At 49.0% G+C, this 20029-nt stretch overlaps 1 protein-coding gene across 6 annotated transcripts in view; it reads left to right on the forward strand.

Annotated features, from left to right (window-relative positions):
- The first annotated feature begins 644 nt into the window (after positions 1-644).
- Zcchc14 (zinc finger CCHC-type containing 14) overlaps positions 645-20029 on the forward strand; it is a 55933-nt gene continuing 36548 nt past the window's right edge. For 4 of the 6 annotated variants that reach the window (XR_009379411.1, XM_059263891.1, XM_059263892.1 and 1 more), the window contains exon 1: positions 645-1241. Coding sequence is in view for 3 of the 6 variants with exons in the window: in XM_059263891.1 (XP_059119874.1) it covers positions 657-1241 (585 nt within the window). In the remaining 3 variants the exon portion in view is untranslated. Of the gene's footprint in view, positions 1242-1386; positions 1529-20029 lie in introns of those variants that run through there. The other 2 variants (XM_059263894.1, XM_059263895.1) reach the window with 2 other exon arrangements.

Consider the following 20029-nt stretch of genomic DNA (forward strand, 5'->3'; position numbering starts at 1 on the left):
CGTGGGGGGGCGGGCCCGGCCAGCCCAGGCTGTCGCGAGAGGCGGCCACCCCGCCCACTCCGCTGGCCGCGGCCGCCCGTGCTCGCGAGCGCGCTCTGCTCAGCTCCGACGGCCCGGGCCGCGATCCGTCCGCGGGTCCGGCTGGATCACTCCGCCACGCCAGGCCCGTCCGGGCGCCGCGCCCAGCCTCGCAGCGGGTAACGGCCGGCCTGGGCGCAAGCGCAGGAGGCGGCATGGCCGGGGCGGCTCCGTCGGGGGGCGGCCCGCACTGACAGACCCTGCGGCGCGCGGGGAGATGGGGGCGGCCGCCTCCCGGGCGACGACGACGACGACGAGGAGCGGCCGCCGCCGCTGCCGCGCACCGGCCGCCGCTGGGGACGGGCGCGGGCAGGGCGCCTCCCCGTGAGCGGCGGCCCCGAGGCCGCTCGCCGCCCCCAGCCGCCCCGGCCGCGGCCCCGGCTCCGGCCGCCGCGGGGCCCCTGGCGGGCGGCTCCCCCGGCCCGCGCGCGCCCGGCCCGCGCCCGCGCCCGCGCCCGGCCCGCGCGCGCGCGGCCTCGCCCGGCTCCGGCCCCGGCGCCCGGCCGCGGCCCTGCGCGCCCCCCGGCCGCCCGCGCGCGGCTCCCGGGCCCGGCGGCGGGCGCGGCGCGGGCGGCAGCATGGTGGAGAAGCGCTGCCCGTTGCAGAGGGACGGCGTGTACCGCTGGTTCTCCGAACTGCCGTCGCCGCAGCGCGTGGAGTTCCTGTGCGGCCTGCTGGACCTGTGCATCCCTCTCGAGTTGCGCTTCCTCGGCTCGTGCCTGGAGGACCTGGCACGCAAGGACTACCATTCGCTGCGCGACTCGGAGATTAAGGCCAACAACCCGGCGGACCTTGGCAGCCTCACCAACCTGACAGACGAGGTGGTGCGTAGCAAGCTGCTGGTGTCGCTGGCGCTGCTGGGCTCGGAGCAGCGCGAGGCTGCGGGCGTGTTGTACCGCACGCTCACGCACACCGACTCCATCATCCACAACTACGGGCTGCAGCTCAACGAGGGACGCACGGGCGATGAGTTCCTTCTGCTCTTCACCATGGCCTCCAACCACCCGGCCTTCAGCTTCCATCAGAAGCAGGTGCTGCGCCAGGAGCTCACGCAGATCCAGAGCAGCCTGAACGGCAACGGCGGCGGCGGCGGCGGCGGTGGCGGCGGCAAGAGCGCGCCCGGGCCCGGTGGCGCTCTGCCCACCTGCTCCGCCTGCCACAAGGTGAGCGCGCGCGTGCGGTCGGGCAGCGCGTCTGGGGTCCTTCTCTGGCCAGCCTGCAGAGGACCCACTAGGGACCCGGTGGCTGGCGTCAGTGCGCAGCCCCTTTGTGTGTTCTGTGTCACAGCCCACGCTGGAGACGCGATAAGGCCTTTGTGCTGTCACCCGGGCTCTTGGGTGACAGATAACAGTTCAGCAATATGTCGACTTGCTCTGGCTAGATCTGGTGTTTCTGCGAAGGCTCTGGAACCTTGGCCCAGGTGGGCCCTGCCCCTGACTTCCTGGCACAGGTGTCCCCGGCGGGCGGGAGGGCGCGCGCGTGCATGGCAGGGGTACGATGTACGCGAACGTGTGTGTGCGTGTGCGTTCGTGTGGGTTGTGCACACTGGTAAGCATGACTGTCTGGAGAGCCTGGCCATTGACAAGGGTTTTTTGCAGCCTCGTTGCCTCGATGCTTGTGAGTTGTCACTAGTTACCCGACATGGGGAGAGCCCAAACCACTGAGGTGGGATCTGGTCTTAGGATGACAAGTCAGCTTGCTGGGCAGGAAGGTCAGCCTGACCGTCTGCTCAGAAATACCAGCTTTGGCCCAAGTGTTTGAGGCGCAGCACCTGCTTCTGGTGAAAGCTGAAGGCCGGGTTTTTGATGACATGCTGAAGAGCTGAAGGAACTCATGCCCCTCCGGCCCTCTTAGCCCGTAGCCCATAGTTGTGGAGGATAAAGTCAGTGGGTGTTTGGACCTTTGGAGGCCTTTAGCAGCTTTGGATCCGGGAGCCCATGTTTGCTGTAAGAGAAAGGCTCTCCAGTGCCTGGGGGCCATTGAGGTACCACAGGGTGTCCTTGGCAGTAGGAGGCCACAATTGGGCCTTCTGCCCACCTTCTCTGCAGCCTTTGAGTTCTTTTGAAGTCAAAGCTCTAATACTCTTCCCTCGCCCAAGGTGAACAAGATGGGATGGTCAGGAAGGCAAGCCTCTTTTTGTTTTCTTTCAGCTCTCTTTGAACCTTGAGTTGTGGCTTCTCCTTTTTAATGTCTTCCTCTAAGAAGTGGTTGTGGTTCCTGGATGGGTTTCTGTGGTGTCTTATCTTTTCAGTGACATTTGCCTCTGAAATGGTGGTTTTCTGTTTTGTTTTTGCTCCCCCCGCTATCTGCCCCCTACCCTCCGTAGACAGTTTCCCACCTCACTTCTCTATTGTGTGCTGGGTATCTGTCAACAAGAAAGGCAGGGCCCAAGGAAATTTCAGCTCCCCAGGCCAACAAACTGTCACCTGTCTAGGGAGTCTAGGTTGCTGTGGTCTCCTCACCTGCAATTCGTTTTGTTCAAGACCATGCACTTGCCATTCCCCATTTTTGCTTCAGCCAGACCACTGTGTGAGTGAAGCTTACAGTACATCCAGGGGATGTAAAAGGTGGTGACTCTTAGTTCAGTAGGGCAGTCAGTTCAGAATAGAAGTGTCTAGAACAAATGTCTTGGGTCCTTTCCCACCTACACAGTGTTGGAGATGGAGCCTAGAACCTTGTGCATGCCAGGCAGGTGCTCTGCCACTGACAGGCTCCACCCCACTCCAGCCAGCCCTCAGAACATCTTGTATAAGATAGCCTTTGTCTCAGTCAAAAGTCCATTGAGAGGTGAAGGAGTTAATCTAGTCCCCAGGGTCAGGGTACTAGTCACCAGCTGTATAACCTCAGCCTTTGTATCCTGTGCAGTAGAAGGCTGGGCTAAAGTACTCCAGAGGTAACAGGGCAGCTGGCAGCTGTGCCATCAATGTGGCCTTCCCGACCATGCCGGCTTTTTAGTGCGTTTTGCAGAGGTGTGCATTGTCTGGCTTAAATATCTTAAATGTCTTGCCTGGGGCATTGTGGTTGTTATAGGAATTATGTGGGCTTGACAGGGTTAGGGTCCTCTTTGGAAATTTAGGGCCACTGCTTGACCCATGGGGACCCTTGGCTTAGCAATGAAGGCTGGGTCATGTTTGCCTAGGTCCAAACAGACCTTTTTCTTTTTCTTCTCCCTGGCTCTTAGTCACTCCCAAAGGGACTTTAGCTCCCTTAGCTGGACTTTGGGCCCACTGGCAGCTCTGAAATTGAAGCCTAATGGTGTGCTTGGAGGATGAAGTCCAGCTGAGTGCCTGCTTAGCCCTAGACTGGACCTGGGCCTCACTGTCCTCAGGAGCAGGCAGCCCGTGCATTCCTTCCTCAGAGGTGCACTTGATCTTGAGGCTGTGCTCTCAGAAACAAAGATGGGGGGGGGGGTTGCTTTCAGATGTCTTTGTCTGCTTTAAAATTTTATTTCGCTTACCTTTTTGAAAAAACTCATTATTTGTAGTCAGTTCTGTAAGCCCTCACTTTTCATTTTATTTAAAAAAATGCACAATGTTTTGAGTAATTCTAGGAGTTTAAAAGTGTGGTTTATTTGTTTTAAAGACCAGAATCTCTCTGTGTTGCTCACTCTGTGCTGCGAGTCACTATCCTCCTGCCTCAGCCTCCTGAGAGCTGAGAGGCTAGGTATGCACCAGGCCCCGCTGTGGATGTCATTACATAGGCATGGCTTACTTCAGAAAACCATCTGTTGTACTGGTATGGGAGGGTGAGGGACTGCAGGACTTAGTCTCCTCAATGCTGCCAATGCTTTCTGTCCCCTAGATGTGGTCTCAGGGTGCTATGGTGAGAACAGTGTTTGCATTTGATTTAAATAGAAAGCTTTGATTTTGGAAGCATGTTAAATCAAGACCTTTGACTGGGCAATGAGATACTGACCTATAATCAATCTTAGCACTCAGGAGGCTGAGGAAGGAGGATCTGGAGTTCAAGGCTGCCCTGCAGGGTAGACTTGTACACTTGTTCAGGTTGGTGGCAGGGAGCTGGTGCAAGAGAGCATTCACTCTGAATTGTTCTGGCCAGAGGTATTGTGCAGTGCTTTGTGGCCATTAACATGGTCGAACTTGAGATCATCTGATCACTCTTTAAAGACACCAATGCCTCTCAGCCATCACTCCCATTCTCCCTACCAGTCCTTCAGCAGACACTCATGGTCAAATTTCTATCTCCATGGATTTGTCTTCTGTGGTCATACCATGTAAACGGAAGCACAGATACTGGCCCTTTTGTGGTGGACTTCTTTCACTTGGCATGCCTTTAAAGGCTTCACTTGTGAGAATGTGCATAGCGCTTTTTTATGACTGATTAATATTTATTCATCATGTGGATGGGCCATGGTTTATCTGTTCATCAGGGGGTAGGGGTTTGGATTGATGCTTAGTTGAGATCATTCTTCATGGTAAACTCCTGAATGCCCAACATTAACACATACTCCTTGGCACTCTGTCAGCACATGCTATCCCAAGGGACTTCATTCTTGGGATGGGCTGCCACCTGGGGGACTGGTGAGCAGGCTACATAGCTGCCGGGCCCTCTAGGTACTATGGTTACAATGGCAGGTGGAGTTGGCTGTGAGTCTGTCCTGTTACAGGTGTGACGGGGCACAGTCCAGTGACCCTGGTATCTGTTCTGGAAGCCAGAACTACTTCATGGGATTGTTTTTCTCTTAAAGGAGGTCCGAAGTGGTGTGCTGTGTGTGTGTGTGTGTGTGTGTGTGTGTGTGTGTGTGTGTGTGTGTGTGTGGTGGTGGTGGGGGTGGTGGTTGAGGTTTCTTGATTTTGGTGGATGTCCGAATAGTTCCAGAGCTGTCCACCTGGTTTTGGCTGTGTGTGCCCTAGGGTTTGACCTCTGCAGACTTACAGCAATCTCCACAGACTACTAATAAAATTGCTAGTAAGCTCTTGCCTGAGACAGGCTTTGCTTCCACTTGGCTGCTTGTCTGTGTTAAGCTCTTGCAAGTCATTGCAGTTCAAAGGTCAGACATTGAGGCAGTTTGTCCTTTGGTTATCACGTGAGGAGTAGATGGCTTCGCTTGATTTCTCTTTTAACCCTGACGCTGCACACTGCTGCCAAAAGCCCCCAGCATTCTAAAGAGCTAGAGTAGATTGTGTCTTCAGGATACCCAGGACTGAGTTACCATTTTTCTCCAGGACAGCTGATCTCCCTGAGTCCACTGTCTGTACACATTGCTCCCTGTATTTCTATCTAGGTGGGAGTACTCCAGTTCATGGTCAGAGTGACTGTCCTGTTCACAGTGAAGTGCATGATGTGGGCTTTTAGACACCCTCAAACTCTATTTTAATGGCCTTCTCAGTGCTGGATCTCCAACAGCAAGTGGAAGCCTAGTAGTGTCTTGCAGTTACAGCAGGTCCGCTTGCTGCCACGGAGTGGTGTGACTGTATGGCTCTAAAGTGATTGTCCCTTGCCCTCACATTGAGCTCTAAGACTATTGCTTTCCCAGTATTCAGCCTATGCGCACTTTAGTCATCACTTGAGCCCCATCTGAGCTGTGTGCTGGAGCATCATGCTTCAGAATCTGGAAGCTGTCACAACAGGGTCTGATGCATAGCATGGTGACATTGTGTGCACAGGTAGCTAGCAAATGACCAGGAACAAACAGTGCCAAGTCTTGCTGCTTTCTGAAGCCATTGTTTGCTGAAGTTCCATTCTGTCCGTTGTGTCTTAGTCCTCTGTGCCATGTTTACCTTGCCTTTGGGTTGAGAGCACACTTACGATATATAGTTTCCAGACCATTGGCATGCATACTGCTAAAGGTGCCACCTAGATGTGCTCTCTGTAGACCGGATGGCTCCTGGCTTCTGTGAGGCTGTGGGTAGAGAACAGTAAATTTTTTTTAAGATTTATTTTTATATTATTTGTATGGATGTTTTGCCTGTATGTACATACATGCCTGGTGCCTGTGAAGGAGAGAAGAGGTATCAGATCCATGGGACTGGAATTACAGATGGTTGTAAACTGCCATGTGGATGCTGGGAATTGAACCCAGGTCCTCTGGAAGAGCAGCTAATGCTGTCAACTGCTGAGCCAGTTCTCCAACCCCACGTTTTTTAAAATTATTTTTCCTGGGAAAAATAATTTGTACATTAGGGCTCCCTCCCTCCCTCCCTTAGCAGGGTAAGATTTCAGAAAAAAAAATCCTCACTCCTAGGACTTCAGCTGGGACCCATCAGGGGTGAGCTTACCAGCAAGATTGCTGCAGGCTTTGACTTCAGACCTTAGATGTGTCTTCTGAGCCATTGTTAGCAAGGCAGTAGCAGGTGTCTCCATTGAGGAAGGAATGCAGTAGAAACATGGCATGACAAAGGTAAAGTTATCTTTGTCCCTTGAGAGACTGGAACAGAAGGTTTGTCATGAGGTAGAGGCTAGCCTTGGATACATAGTGAGGCCCTGTTTCAAAACAAAAAGCGAAGAGACCATCAGGATCTCATGAAGCAGGCAACTCTGAATAGAATTTTGTTGTGGGTTGAAAGGCTTGAAGTTATTTAAAGTGAGACCAGAATGGGAGCAAATATTCTCTTGCAGTAGTTAGTTGGTCTTCTGATACCCTACGGGGTAGTTGGCTAGGGTGTGGAAGATCCTAAGCTGGTCCTGCAGCAGCCAGCTTGCCTGCTTCTTCTTGGCCACAGATGGAAAGATACAGGCCTTTAGGAGGCTTTCTCTTGATGTCCTGGCCTTAACATCCCTGTTCCTTCTTCAGATCTCTGTTTGAGTCCTGTCCTCGGTTTCCTCAGGGACTTGGCAGGGTCAGGTGTCTGAACTTTGCTACTTCCTGTCTCCTTTCTTCCCCTTCACCACCTTTGACCACTACTGTTTTTCTGCTTGGTCCCTAAGCATGTTCATTGGCTTTCTAAACAAAGCTAGCCACCCTCCTTTGTCCCTCTAAGCATGGCTCCACCCTCTAATCAGGTCAGCATTTCTTCTGTACATACCCATGTATGTCTTGACATATACTTACACATTGCTGTACCACCACATGTGTGTGAACTAGGAACAGGGCCATCCTGCTCCATGCCCATGGTGTCTACTCTCATCTTCAGATAGACCTAGTCTTCTGTTACTGCCCTTTGCCCTCTCATTTCTTCAGCTAAGTCTTTTTGATGTTGTTCGGTTTTTTTGAGACAGGGTTTCTCTCTCTAACAGCTGTGGCTGTCCTGGAACTCACTATATAGACCAGGCTGGCCTCAAACTAACAGAGATCCACCTGCCTCTTCCTCCCAAGTTCTGGGATTAAAGGCATGCTCCACCACTCTCCAGCTTGCTAAGATGCCTTTTTTATTGAGGGGAATTCAGTAGTTTCTTAATTTAAGTTTTAAGTAGTTGTATAATCAGAGACAAATGACCAAAATGGTACAAAAGGACTCTGGATGACAAGTCCCCTCACCAGGTCCAGCTGTTGCTCCTTTCTTTCTCTGGGGCTCAGGCTATTTAATTTAGTTTTGCATTAAGGAGCTTGATAGCCGTGGCTTTTGCAGGCCTTCCAGCCAGCCCTTTAGAGGCCTCAAAACAAGCAAAGTATCCTTAAAAAAAAAACAAAAAAAAAAAAAACAAAAAAAAAAAAAAAAAAAAAACAAACAGTTTTTTACTTTTCCCCAGCCCCTCAATCCTTTTTGTAAAATAGTTCTTTGTAGAACTTTTGGGAGAGACTGTATGTACTTAACATGGTTTTTCCTCACACATCTATCCCTTGAACTCTTTCTATGCAGTCTGTCAGCATCACATGTGCCTACCATATGAGTATGACTGAATTGTTCACCTTGACCTTGTAAACATGGCTGTGCCTACCTGTTCCTGTCCCCACACCTGCCAGTGCAATAGCAGACCTTGGTCACTGCCATTCAGAGAGAAGAACCATCCTCAGGGTCCTCTCCAGATGATGTTGCACTTTTTTTCTGGTCACTAATTGTTGGGGCATCTTCATGTTCCCTTCATGTTCTTTCCTACCAGGTAATGGGTCTTTGTGTTCTAGAACACCTGGACTTGTGAGAACATTGACTCTAGGAAGAGTTTTGTTTGTTTTCCTAGCTTTGACTTGTCCACAGTTTGGTTTGTTATACCATATATGTCCTTTGGCCTAAGTAGAAATTTGTTAAGGAGCACATCTACTATAAAAGATACATATGTGACACATGCATGTGAGCATGACGCAGCTTGAGGATACTTCCCGGTATCATCTGGACAGAACTTGTTCAGTCTCTTTTCTGTTGAATTACCCCATCTGGATTTGATTGGTGTGAGGGGCAAAGCTCCTTGGCACTGTACATGCCGGGCTCTTTCTCAGCACTGTCTATTAGATGGTGGCCTTTACTCTCTAGGCGGAACTGCTCTCATCACACACCCCATCACTATCTGGATTTGTTTCTGAACTCTCTGGATGGTTTTGTGGATGTGTGGGAGAGTTTTTGTTTGTTTGTTTGTTGTTAAATTTTCAGTTAATTAATTTACTTATTTTGAGATGCAGTCTCACTCTGTAGCCCAGGCTTGCCTGAAACTCATGATCTTCCTTCCTTAGCCTCCCTAGTTGTGTGCCACCAGGCTGGCTCCTGTGATGTCTTTCCCAAGGTGATTAGTGGCCATCAGTGTAGTCTAAGCTCTTGCTCCTGGCCACTCTTTCTTTGTCCAGGGGATGCCAGCTTTTCCATTTTGGTTGTGAGCAAACATGGCTGTTGAACAGCTTCCCACATGGTGGCTTGTGGTGGGGGTTGGCCAACTGCAATTGAGTTGTGTGATGAGGCTGATTTGTCATTTTTTTTTAAGCTGTATACTTGTTATTTTCAGCTTTGATTTACCCTTCTGGCTGATAACCATGACACACACACCCCAATCTTATGTGCCCAACCACACTGGAGCTCCAAGTGGGCTCCCCAGTCAACTGGTCTGTGGTTAGGCAAGCTGCTCACTCCACCTGTCCCACCCAGATGCCCAGGCCTTCTAGGCATCCTTGTCCCCTCTGAGGGTTATTTGGCAAGTTCTGTATTGTCCACTCTTTTCTCCCTGACTCCTTTCCAACCCCTCTTGCTCCCTGCAACACTTATGAGGATAGATATATGGCACAATGTATATGCACAGGAAACAGATGGTGCATAGAGCATGTGCTGTGCATGATACACATGAAGGGGCCATGAGTGTGGCACATATATGGTACATTTCTTCATAAGCTAGTGTCATTATTCAGTGTGGACAAGAAACAACTTTACAGCTTCTTGACTTTTTTTTTTTTTTTTTTTTTTTTTTTTTTTTTTTTTTTTTTTTTTAGTTAAATCACCAGATAACTTGATGCCTTAACTCTCCTTAGAAACCACAGCAGTGTGCCTAACTTGTGACTTTGCCCTGGGTCCAAACCTACTCCATTGCCCACTTAATGGCTCACATATTCTAATCTTTCCATTACATCCTTAGAGATTTCTGCCCGGTTATGATCATAGATGTCTTTGTGTTTCTGTTGAAAGGCTCATTCGCTGGAGCACAGAGATGGTGATCATCCAGCATCCCTGCATTGCTCGTTCCAAGGAACATCTGTTCCAGCCAGTGAGAGGAGGGAAGGGCAGGTGCTGTGGCCAGTTCCTGGTGCAGCTCAGTGGCATGGCAGGAACTATTTTTCTCATGTACTGTGGGCTCTTTCCAGGGACTTTCCTCTGTGTCCTATGTAATGGTCTTTGACTTGATCTTTCTCTAGTGCCGGCTGCACAGCTCTCTGGAAAAACGCTGTGCCATTGTGTTGGGCTTTGCGCTGTCTTTACTGCCAACACATAGAATCCACAGGATCCTGAGCAAGTGCACCGAGTGGTGGGGGCCCTGTGAAGCATTGGGAACACTTTAGTAGACTGTTTTCCTTGGCAGTCTGAGGGGTTTAATTCATTTTTGTAGAGTAACCATTAGTCCCGAGAAAGGCTTGTGTGTACTGTGTTCCTTTTGTGTCCATGCTACTCTGACTTGTGGCAAGCTGGATGCTGTGGTTGCTAATGATTAGCAGTAAAGGGAGCAGCCATGTCATTCCAGTGTCTAGCCTGCTTCTCTCTTAGTTTAACCAGTGATACCAGTTCATCCTCAGAAGGGAGAGGCATGGAATCATTTCCTGATTATTTGGGAACCACAGAGAGTATCAGTAGAGTTCCTACAAAGGAATTTGTATGTCCTCAGGCCTCATACTGACTCAACAGTGAGCCTCATTAAAGCACGCGCAGGTGGGAAGTCTGGATGTGCCCAGTGCAGCCACAAGCACTTTTGCACTTAAGATTTAGTTTATGAAGCAGAGGCCCAACCCCCTCCCTCATCACTCTAGACATGAGAATGATTCTTGACAGTCTTGTGGTGCCGTTTGGTAAAGTTGAAGGGACATTTGAAGGTGCCAAGTGGCAGCTGTGGAGAGGTTGGTGTGGTACACCCAGGTATTGCCAAGCACCAGGCTTTTTGAGATGGGGTCAGAGGCTTCTGTGCTGTGCAGGGTGCTGAAGGTTGGCAGGCATAGCACATTGGGAGGGTGATCTTCTGAGGGGGTGTGTGGGTGCCTGCAGTAGCTGTCCAGTGGTTGATAGGGAGGCTCTGACGGCTCTGACTTCCCCTTCAGGGTCATGTGAAACGTGAGATAGAGAACAAGGGTCCAAGAAGGGGGGATGGATGGTAGCCCACATCAGCCATGTGCTCAGCACTGTCCCCAGTGCATTCCAGGGATGTGTTGAATCCTCACCAGAGTTAGTTGACCCATGTTCCTCTTTTAGCACCAAGAAAACAGGTAAGCCTTAGCAGTTTGCAAAGGTGGCATCAGTTGGTGGCTATTTTTATTATGTGAAGACAAAATGATGACATTTGTTTTAGTTCATTGTTAGAAATGAAAGGGGATCTCAGGACAGTGAGATGGGAAGGCAGCTTTGCTCTAGGAGGCTGCAGAGGTGGGTACTGGCCGGCTGGCCGTTTAGGAGAGTGGGACTACCTGCAGGGTGCTGGCTTGGGACCCACAGTCCTCTCCTAGGACTGACTGCACTGGAGCCTTTAGGCCTGGTGTTGCTCAGTCCTACACACCAGTAGTTCTCTAGGATTCATTTCCAGGCAAAACTTAGACTGGGCGAAATGCATAGTTTTTTTTTGTTTGTTTTTGTTTTTGTTTTTCTTCCCTTTGCCCTGTCTTTTGACAGCTGTGTGAACCCATGTGACACAAGCCTCTCAGGGTAGAGAAGGGCCATTTTCTACTCCCTCGCTGTTTTCTAACCCATTCCTACCTTCATCCTGTGCCCTCCTCAGGCTTTTTTGCTCTTTTTCTTTGTCCTGTTCTGCTACTTTTCTATTAACTGGTTAGTTTTGTGTACACCGAAGACTCCATTTAAAAGTCATGAAATTCCATTTTATCTCCTGTCTTCTTTCACACTGTGGGGTTTCATGGTGGATCTTGGGGTCTTGGTGTAGTCTTACCTCTCAAGTCCACTTTGAGTATGCAATACTTCTCACCTGTGTTGGGGGCTACCTTTGTCCCGGGGGGTGAGGGGTGGTTCCTATGCCAGCAACAGAGGCCCTAAACCTCACAGTACATTGTAGTAATCTGCTTCAGTGGGAGGAGTTGTTTTTTGTTTTTTTAAATCAAGATGAAGATAGATTCTGGGCTGAAGCTCAGTGGCAGAGTACTTACCTAGTGTGCACAAGACTTTTACACCTTAGTTCACCATGGAAGGGGGGAGGAGAGGGGAAGGGAGGGGAGAGGAAGGAAGGGAGGGTGGGAGGGAGGATGGAGAGAGGCAGGAAGTGGTGCCACATACCTGTAATCCCAACATTTGGAGGGTTGAAGCAGGAAGACCACAAGTTCAGGGCCAGCTTGGGCTACAGGATAAAACCATGTCTTGAGTGAGTGAGTGAATGAGTGATTGACTGTAGAGTCTTTCACATTTGCTCACATAGTTCCCATTTTGTGATTTTTTTTTCCTCTTAGAAGACCCAGCTTGTACTGCATCCTTTCAGCAGGTGCTGGCACACAGCTTCGCTTTTCCCTGTCTCATCACTTGGGTTGGTAGACAGTAGAGAGCCGTTCTGTACCTCCCTTGTGCCCGTGTCACCCTCTGACTGGGCTCAGAGTTTTCTTGTGTTGTGGCTCTGCTGTGTCTGCATGCTCTCTCTCCTAAGCTTACCTGTTGGCTACTCTGAATGTTTTGGAGCTGTGAATTTATGCCTTTTGCTAAACTTGGGGACTTCAGCAACACATTCCAGTCCTTGTGTCTATTTCCTGTGGGGATGCAATTGCAGGCATTTACCCATTTGTTGTTTCCCCCATAGGTGTCCTCTCAGATCTCTCTTCTGTCCTGCTGATGGGACACCTTCCATGGGTCCGTCTTCAAAGCCATCAAGATGACAGTGTCTTGTTATCTCAAGCCTGCTTCTAAGCCTTCCAGTGGGTTTTTAGTTCAGAAATGGCATTTTCTGATTCTGAAATTTCACTTTTAAAACTCCATTTTCTTGAGGAGGGGTATGGTTGCACACATCTTTAATCTCAGCACTCAAGAGACAGAGGCTGGTGGATCTCTGTGAGTTCTAGGCAAGCTAGAATTAGTGAGATCCTGTCTCAACAAACAAACCAACCAACCAAACAAACCAAAATCCTCCCCCAAACCATCTCTGTTCTTCTCTTGGTGCTCTTTGGTTCTTCAGCCTGTGCTTCCCTTTGTATTGCTTAATAAAACTTCCCTGCTGTTTCTACCTGAGACTCTTGACCAGCTTAGTCATTTCCAGGAGGCTTTTGCTCTGCCAGGGGCCTACTTATGTTTCTCTGGTGTCTATTGATTATGGTTGCTTCTTGGATTCTGTGACGGAGATACCGTAGGACCTGTGGATTGGTTCTGAGGAATAAAGATGCTCTGGTTGGCTGGGCATACCACACATTTCTCTTCTTAGCCCATGGTCAGCTGTGATTTTCCTCAGCAATTCTAGTTGCTATGTTGGCTTGAATTTATGAGTCACAGAGAAGCAGTCAATCAGGTGTCTTTTTCAAATGCATGGTTTATTGTTCACACGCCAGGGAAAGAGAAATGACTCACAGCAAATAAACCTAACAACCCGACAGTCTAGGTGTAAGTGATACGACAGAATCCATAGGGAGAGTTCACGCATGGACTGACAGTAGGTAGAGGTGGGACAAGCCAGTCACCAGTCTGAATGACCAGTGCACAACAAGCCACTATGTTCACATCCACCAGTGGGGAAAGGGCAGTGAGTAGATTCTGGCCCTGCACAAGATGCTGCTGGAGAGTGACAGGGGTTAGCTGGGTATGGCCTCAGTTTTGCTTATCCAGGTCAGCTAGGGTGCTGGAGACTGAGTAGTCACTAAGGTCAGAGCTAAGCCAGAGACAGGAGATCCTGGTGGGAGATGTGATCACTGAAAGGGTCCCTTGTTGCTAGTGTATGTGGTTCATGTATGTTGAGTTAAGGCATTTTGAGACCAGCGTCTGCTGAGCTGCTGGGAGACTTGGTTTTTAGAACCCTTCGGAGCATTTTTTGGTCTTCCAAATCAACTTCTGATTGGTGGGGGGTCACCAGGGCTTTGCTGGTTATACCCAGGTTCTTGCTTCTGATGGCAGGATGTTGAGCAGGAGTGTTTCCATGTTTGTTTTCTTTATTTTTGTGTTCTAAGTGTTCACTATGCATGTAAAGTGTCTTGGAACCAGTCCCATGCCTGTGTTTCTCAGAACTTATGCTGAAACATGGCACAGTTGATAGGAGGGGTATAGGTATCTCTCTTGAAAGTGGAGGGGGGTCCTCTTTGTGCAGCTGAACAGGAACTTTACCAATAGGCTGCACCCTGGATCAGCTCATGGGTTCCCTTTTCCTTTCTCTGGGCACGGGGCACAGCCCACAAGATGAGATACCTACCCCTTGTCTGTCCTGTGGTAGTCTTGCTGCCCTTGGTGCTGTTCAGCTTGTCAGTGTTTGTAGGTTTGGACTGACTACTGGATAGTGCCGGTTGCTTTGGTGGTGTGGAGTCCATGTTCTAAGGCTACACAGCAGTCACTTTAGCATTCTGCTTGTTGTCAAGGGTCCATCTTAGGCAGCTGAGTTAGTGAATTTACTGTGATTTGGCCAGTTTCTCATACAAAACTCCAGAGTGGAAACATGCTTCTGAGCCAGACTCAGATATACACACCTGTGGCCCAGCCCCTTGGGAACCTAAGATGAGAACGTTCCTTGAGCCTAAAGGTTTGGGAGCTTGGGGCTAGCCTGGGCAAGGTAGCAAGACCCCTTCTCATTTGTTAAAGAAACACATTCCTAGCCAGGATATTCACTGTAACAATATTGTGTGTAATGTGTCTTTAATATCAGCAGTCCTTGGGATAAACACCCACAATTAGTGCCCCTTGCTGCCCCTTGGGTGTGGGGTTGGGAACCTAACTCCCATTTGCAGGCTCAGAGAGTGGCACCTGCTGCCTGAATTTAGGCATCCTGAGTCTCTCTAGTCAGGTTTTCCAGGGGAGGAGGGCTGAGGAATGGTTTGCTGCTTTACTTTAGATGGCAGCTTTTGGTGTATTAGAGTGGGCTTCTTGTACTGGGGCTCATTGTGCCTTTAATCTTGGAGATGGCTCATCAGTTAAGAGCACTAGCTGCTCTTCCAGAGGACCTAGGAACTGGGTTTGATTTCCAGCACACCTAATGGTGGCAACTCACAAAATGTCTGTATTTCCAGTTCCAGGGGATCTGACACCCTTAGGCCTCCTGGGCCCTGCACTCATGTAGTACACAGATAAACACACAGATAAAACACTCATGTATAAAATATAAATAAATCACTAAGTGTGGCAGTGCACACTAATTCTAGCAGATAGATCTCTGTGAGTTCAATGCCAGCCTGGTCTACATGGAAAGCTCCAGGCCAGCCAAGGCTACATAGTGAGATTCTGCTTCAAACAATAACTAACATAAATTATGGGCTCAGGGGTTAGGAGTACATCTTGCCCTTCCAGAGGATCTGAGTTTGATTGCCAGCACCATATCAGGCAGTTCACAGCCATGTGTAACTCAAACTCCAGGAGGAATCTGATGCCTTTGGCCTCTGTGGGCACCTGCACTCGTGTATACATACCCATATACATACACAGAATTAAAAAAAATTTAAATTTGGCTTCTGAGCATTCTTCATGGTCATGATCACACCTCACTGCTGATAGTGGACCTTTTTCTGATAACTGTGGCACTTCCTACTTCCCCCAGCCTAGCCAGGGAGCCTCTCACCACTCATCATGGAGGAGACACTGAAACCAAAGTCTGAGTCTAAGGCTGGGGTGTATTGCACAGAGTTCCTTTTGCCTGTGTGTGTCTTCTGACAGGGCTGTGTGGCAGCTGATGGAATCAGTGAGTATGACAGGCCCCACTCTAGACTGTTCCTGAGAGCTAGCAGCTTTAGTCTTGAGGTTGATAGCTGCTGGAGATGCCACCTGCTTCCTCTAGCTGCATGCACAACCAGTGTATGGTCCAAGGTCCCCAAGGGCATGAGTGCAGGCCATGGCTCTTGATTATAGGAGGCTTTACCACCATGTTCCTCCTTCTCTCTATCTCTAGTGGCTGGACTCACTGTGCAAACCTCGGATAGAATGGAGTGTAGTAAGGCAGAAGCTGTAAGCAGTTAGGCAGTAGCCAGCCCCAGTCAGCAAGACAGTCCCTTGGACCTGCCTCAGACCATATCAGAAAGGGTATGGTGATGAGAAGCAGGTTATTTCTTTCAGAGACATTGTCTGTGTACCATCTCAGCCCTCAATTACATCTGTGGTGACATGTTTCAGCACCATAAACTAGTACATGGTCACCAGGAGGAGCATGTTTGCACAGTTCCTACCTCTTTTCAGTGTCTGGCAGGGTTCTTCCAGCAGGCCTGGGCTCTTTTGCAGGCTGTATTAAAAGTAGCTTCCCATGCAGGATGTGGGACAAGCTTGTGGTGGGATGTCCAGGACTACAAAGCTGTGTCCTAGCAGACCTCACTGGATGTGGAAAAAGCCTATTCTCTCCCCACCTTGGGGATCCCTCCCTATACATACTCTGCCACAGTCGAGCAGTCTGTCTTCACTCTCCTCTCCATTTTCTCTGTCCGTCTGGTAAGAAACATTAAAAGGAATTTTTTGTGTGGAAAGTGGTTTTTGGTTAGCATTGGCTTTCATTTGGCCTAAGTCAGCAAATAGCTTTCACTATTAAACTATTTTCTTGTTCTGGTTTAGAGACACAAAATGACTATTTTAGTAAAGTGCTTACAAATCAGTTTTCTTACATTGACTTGAAAGCATATAGCAGATGTTACCCTTTCCTGTTTAGGCATAGCTGGTGGTTGACTAGACTGTGTTTGGGTACTAGTGCCAACTCCTGCTGCCTTGGTTCTACATGTACTCTTATGCTCAAAGGCCCATCCCCAGGGTTTGGTAGCTCTTCCTGCCAGTTAGGCCCTGGCTCCGTGGTGGTTTCCTGACCGCTGTTTCATCCTTTCCACTTGATTATCCTGAAGGTGTCATCTTCCCAGTGAGAAACAGGGCATCTGGGGTCTTGATCACGTGTCTCTACCTATCCCACAGTCCAGGGGTAGCACCCTGGGACTTAGCTTGTGGGATGGGTATGGAGGCTATAGAAGGGAAGTACAAGCTGTGTGTGCCTTTCTGAGCTGCTCATACCTGGTAGGAAGGCGTCTATATTTAGACTGAATCTTTAGCTTCTTTTTCTAAAAGTAGTGTCTGCTCTTTGTAGAAAAGTTGGAAAACAGAAAATTAGAAAAATAAAGCCAAGACACGGTGGTGTGTGCCTATAACCTCACTACTCAAGAGACTGAGGCAGAAAGATCACTGTGAGTTTGAGGCCATTGTGGGCTATAAAGTAAGAGTGTCTCAAAAACTTAACTCATCTTTGGCTGCTTCACACTGTTGTGTCTGTTCTGATGCCATTGCTGATGAAGGGCCTGACTGGCTCCACCCTGTGGCTGGCAGTGCTTGGACCATTCCAAGATGCTACTGGAACAGCTGGGGGCTCACTTGTGCTTCCTGTGTTCCCTTCTGTCTGTGGGCTAGGTCCTGTCACATCTGGAGAACTATAAGAAGCAGGAGAGAAAGGGGGGTGTCCTCCCAACGTCCTGTGACCAGACAGACCATCCTTGCCAACTCTTCCTGATCATGTCTCCTGCAGTCATGACAGGCTTTCCCTAGGATCATGGTTCAATTCTAGTTACCTGTTCTGCAATCATGACATATTGATATCTCCATGGTGACAGCTGAGACCACATTTATTGGCTCTGCTTGATGGGGTCCCGTTCTCCCCCCCCCATAACAATAAAGTGTATTTAAACCTTTCTAAATAAATAAGTCACCTAGATATAAGTGCTGTGAGCTCTTTCAAGGCTTTTTTTTTTCCCTGTCTCTTTCCAGTGATTGTCTGCTTGTAGACACATTTTCCTTTTTTCACATACCTGTGAACATTCCCCATACCTTTTGTTTCCTCTGCTTCTGTTTAAAGGACTCCTGGTCTGCAGTCAGATGACTGTGGCTTTGTGTCACCTGTGAATTTGATGTGTGGTGATGTCATCATTGATTTTCATCTTGTGAAGGCGAGTTGTATCTTCCTACACACAGGTCCTTGGCTCTATTGCTGGTGTATAGCTTAGGAATCTGTTGACTCCTCTAGGTAGCTTTAGAAGGTCGGAAGGTGCAGAGGTGTCACAGTTAGCTCTGTCCTGCATACTGGCTGTCCAGCAGTGGCACCAGTCAATACTTGACAGCCAGGGCTGAGACTGCTGCTGCCTTGCTGTGATGACTTTGTTTCACTGAAATTCAGGTGATGAAATGACTTCTCAAGCTGTCATTGTTAATTTTAGATGGAGGGATGGCCTGTCGTGATGGACATATTAAGAAGGGCCCTTTTGAAGGAGGAGAGACCCCCTGTATTCTAACACAGGGATGTGGATGTTGGGTAACTGTTTGGAATTCCACCCAATGCCTAGGGGACATCCAGGAGGGCAGGGAGGCTCTGTAGGACCCGTGGCTTGTGACCGACCCTCCTGTGTGGTCATGTTTTTTACTGTGCTGTCCGTGGCAGTACTTTAGTCCATTGAGGTTCCTTAGCAGCCCCACTGTGTGTGCCACAGCCATAGCAGTAACAGTGTCTAGTATCTGTCTTCCAGCTTGGTAACCTTAATAAATGCATTCTAATTACCATTAAAGCCCTGTGAGCTACTTGCTATTATTTCCACGTTGCAGTGAAAGAGGCTGAAACAGAACAAGATGAAATCTCATCAGTGAGCAAGGGCCTGTGCTGCCGTCTGCACACCGTGTGCCCATGTTATCTGCCCATACTCGTGTTCACCTTCTTTTCTTCCTTCCCTCCCTCCTGGTTATTTTGAGACAGTGTCTTATTATGTAGCCCAGGCTGACCTGGAACTTGTGATTCTCCTGTCTCCACCTCCATGAGTGCTGGGACCATAGGTGTGTGCCACCATGCCCACTGGTCCCTTTGATTTCACCGGCTGCAGTGCCTCACTCTTTTCTTCCCAGCTGGGCATATGGCCCTAGACAAAGTGTTGGGAGTTGTGCCCCAATTTGATTTGTAACGTGGGGATAACTTGGTCTGTTGTGTGGGCTGATGTGTGTACCTCCTCCAGTAGCTCACTACCATTCCCTGTGGGAGCAATGGCACTGGGCTATGGGAGGCCCAGGCTTCCCCTGGTTGGCTTGTCTGTTGCAGTCTGTATTTAGCAGGCTCTACTTCCAGAAATATGATTGCATGTGAGCATGTCCTCTTTGAAAATGGAATTGATGTTTAAAAATTAAATTTCTAAAGATTGTGTCGCTGATGTATGAATATTAAAGTGAATGTACACGTAGCTTTAAAGAAGCCTGTAAATGTGAGCTTTTTCATGGGTTATTACAGTCTGAGGAAAACCTTTTAAAATTTGTCTATGTCTGAGGAACAGTTATTAGCCATCATGATAGGACCAACATCAGCTATCAAGCCACATGACTCCATGACTTACTTCCCTGGAAGGGATCCAAGTCCATCTGGTTTGATTATCTACATGCATTGGGATCCTGATGCTCATGTCCCTTTTTGTGGGAGCTGCCTAGCCTTTGGTCTGACCCAGGTGTAATCTTTTATTTTGAAATGTCCTGATAGTCAGGAATGCAGAATCTCAAGATCCACCTTGGACCCAAGTCAGAATACACATATACCATGATTTGGAAACTCTTGTTTTGTTTTACATGGTCCTGGGAATCCAGTTCTAGGGCTTTGCATGTTCCAGGTGAGACTCTGAGTGAGCTGAGGACACACTGCCCTCTTTTCACTTTTTAAGACAAGCTGTTACTAAGTCATCCAGGCTGGACTTGAATTTAGTCTCTAGCTTGGACTGGCCCTGAACCTTCTATCCTCTTGTCCTAGTCTCCTGGTTATCTGAGATTACATGCCTGTGCCTCCAGGCTGGACCTACAGGTCTTTACATATTAGGTCTGGATGTACCAGTTCATCTCTATGTACCTAGCAGGTATACCTCAAAGAGCCAGGGGTATGCTGCTCGGGGCCAGTGGTCTAAACTCCACTCCAGCAAGGCACTTCTGAGCAAGCAGCATCACTAGAACTCAAGTGAGCTCTTCTGGGGCCCCAGGAAAGAGGAGTACGTCCTGGACTTCCACAAGAGCTGAACATCATATCTTATTGGTGCCTGAGCAGAGCTGCTGAGACCCTAGTGATGACAGCCAGGCAAGATGGGAATACAGAGCATCACCTGGACATCAGTGCCACTGGGGCCATTGGAACTTGGTGCTGTAGCTGAATGTTTTACAGATGTCTTACAGATGCCTAGTGCTTCTAAAAAACAAAAAAGAAAATTTTTCTAAGTTATTAAAACATTTTAAATGCCATATTCTGTAGATCTCTGAAGGGTTTGAAGATGACCTATCTAAAATAT

The sequence above is a fragment of the Peromyscus eremicus genome, chromosome 5, assembly GCF_949786415.1.
Source record: "Peromyscus eremicus chromosome 5, PerEre_H2_v1, whole genome shotgun sequence".
NCBI lineage: Eukaryota > Metazoa > Chordata > Mammalia > Rodentia > Cricetidae > Peromyscus > Peromyscus eremicus.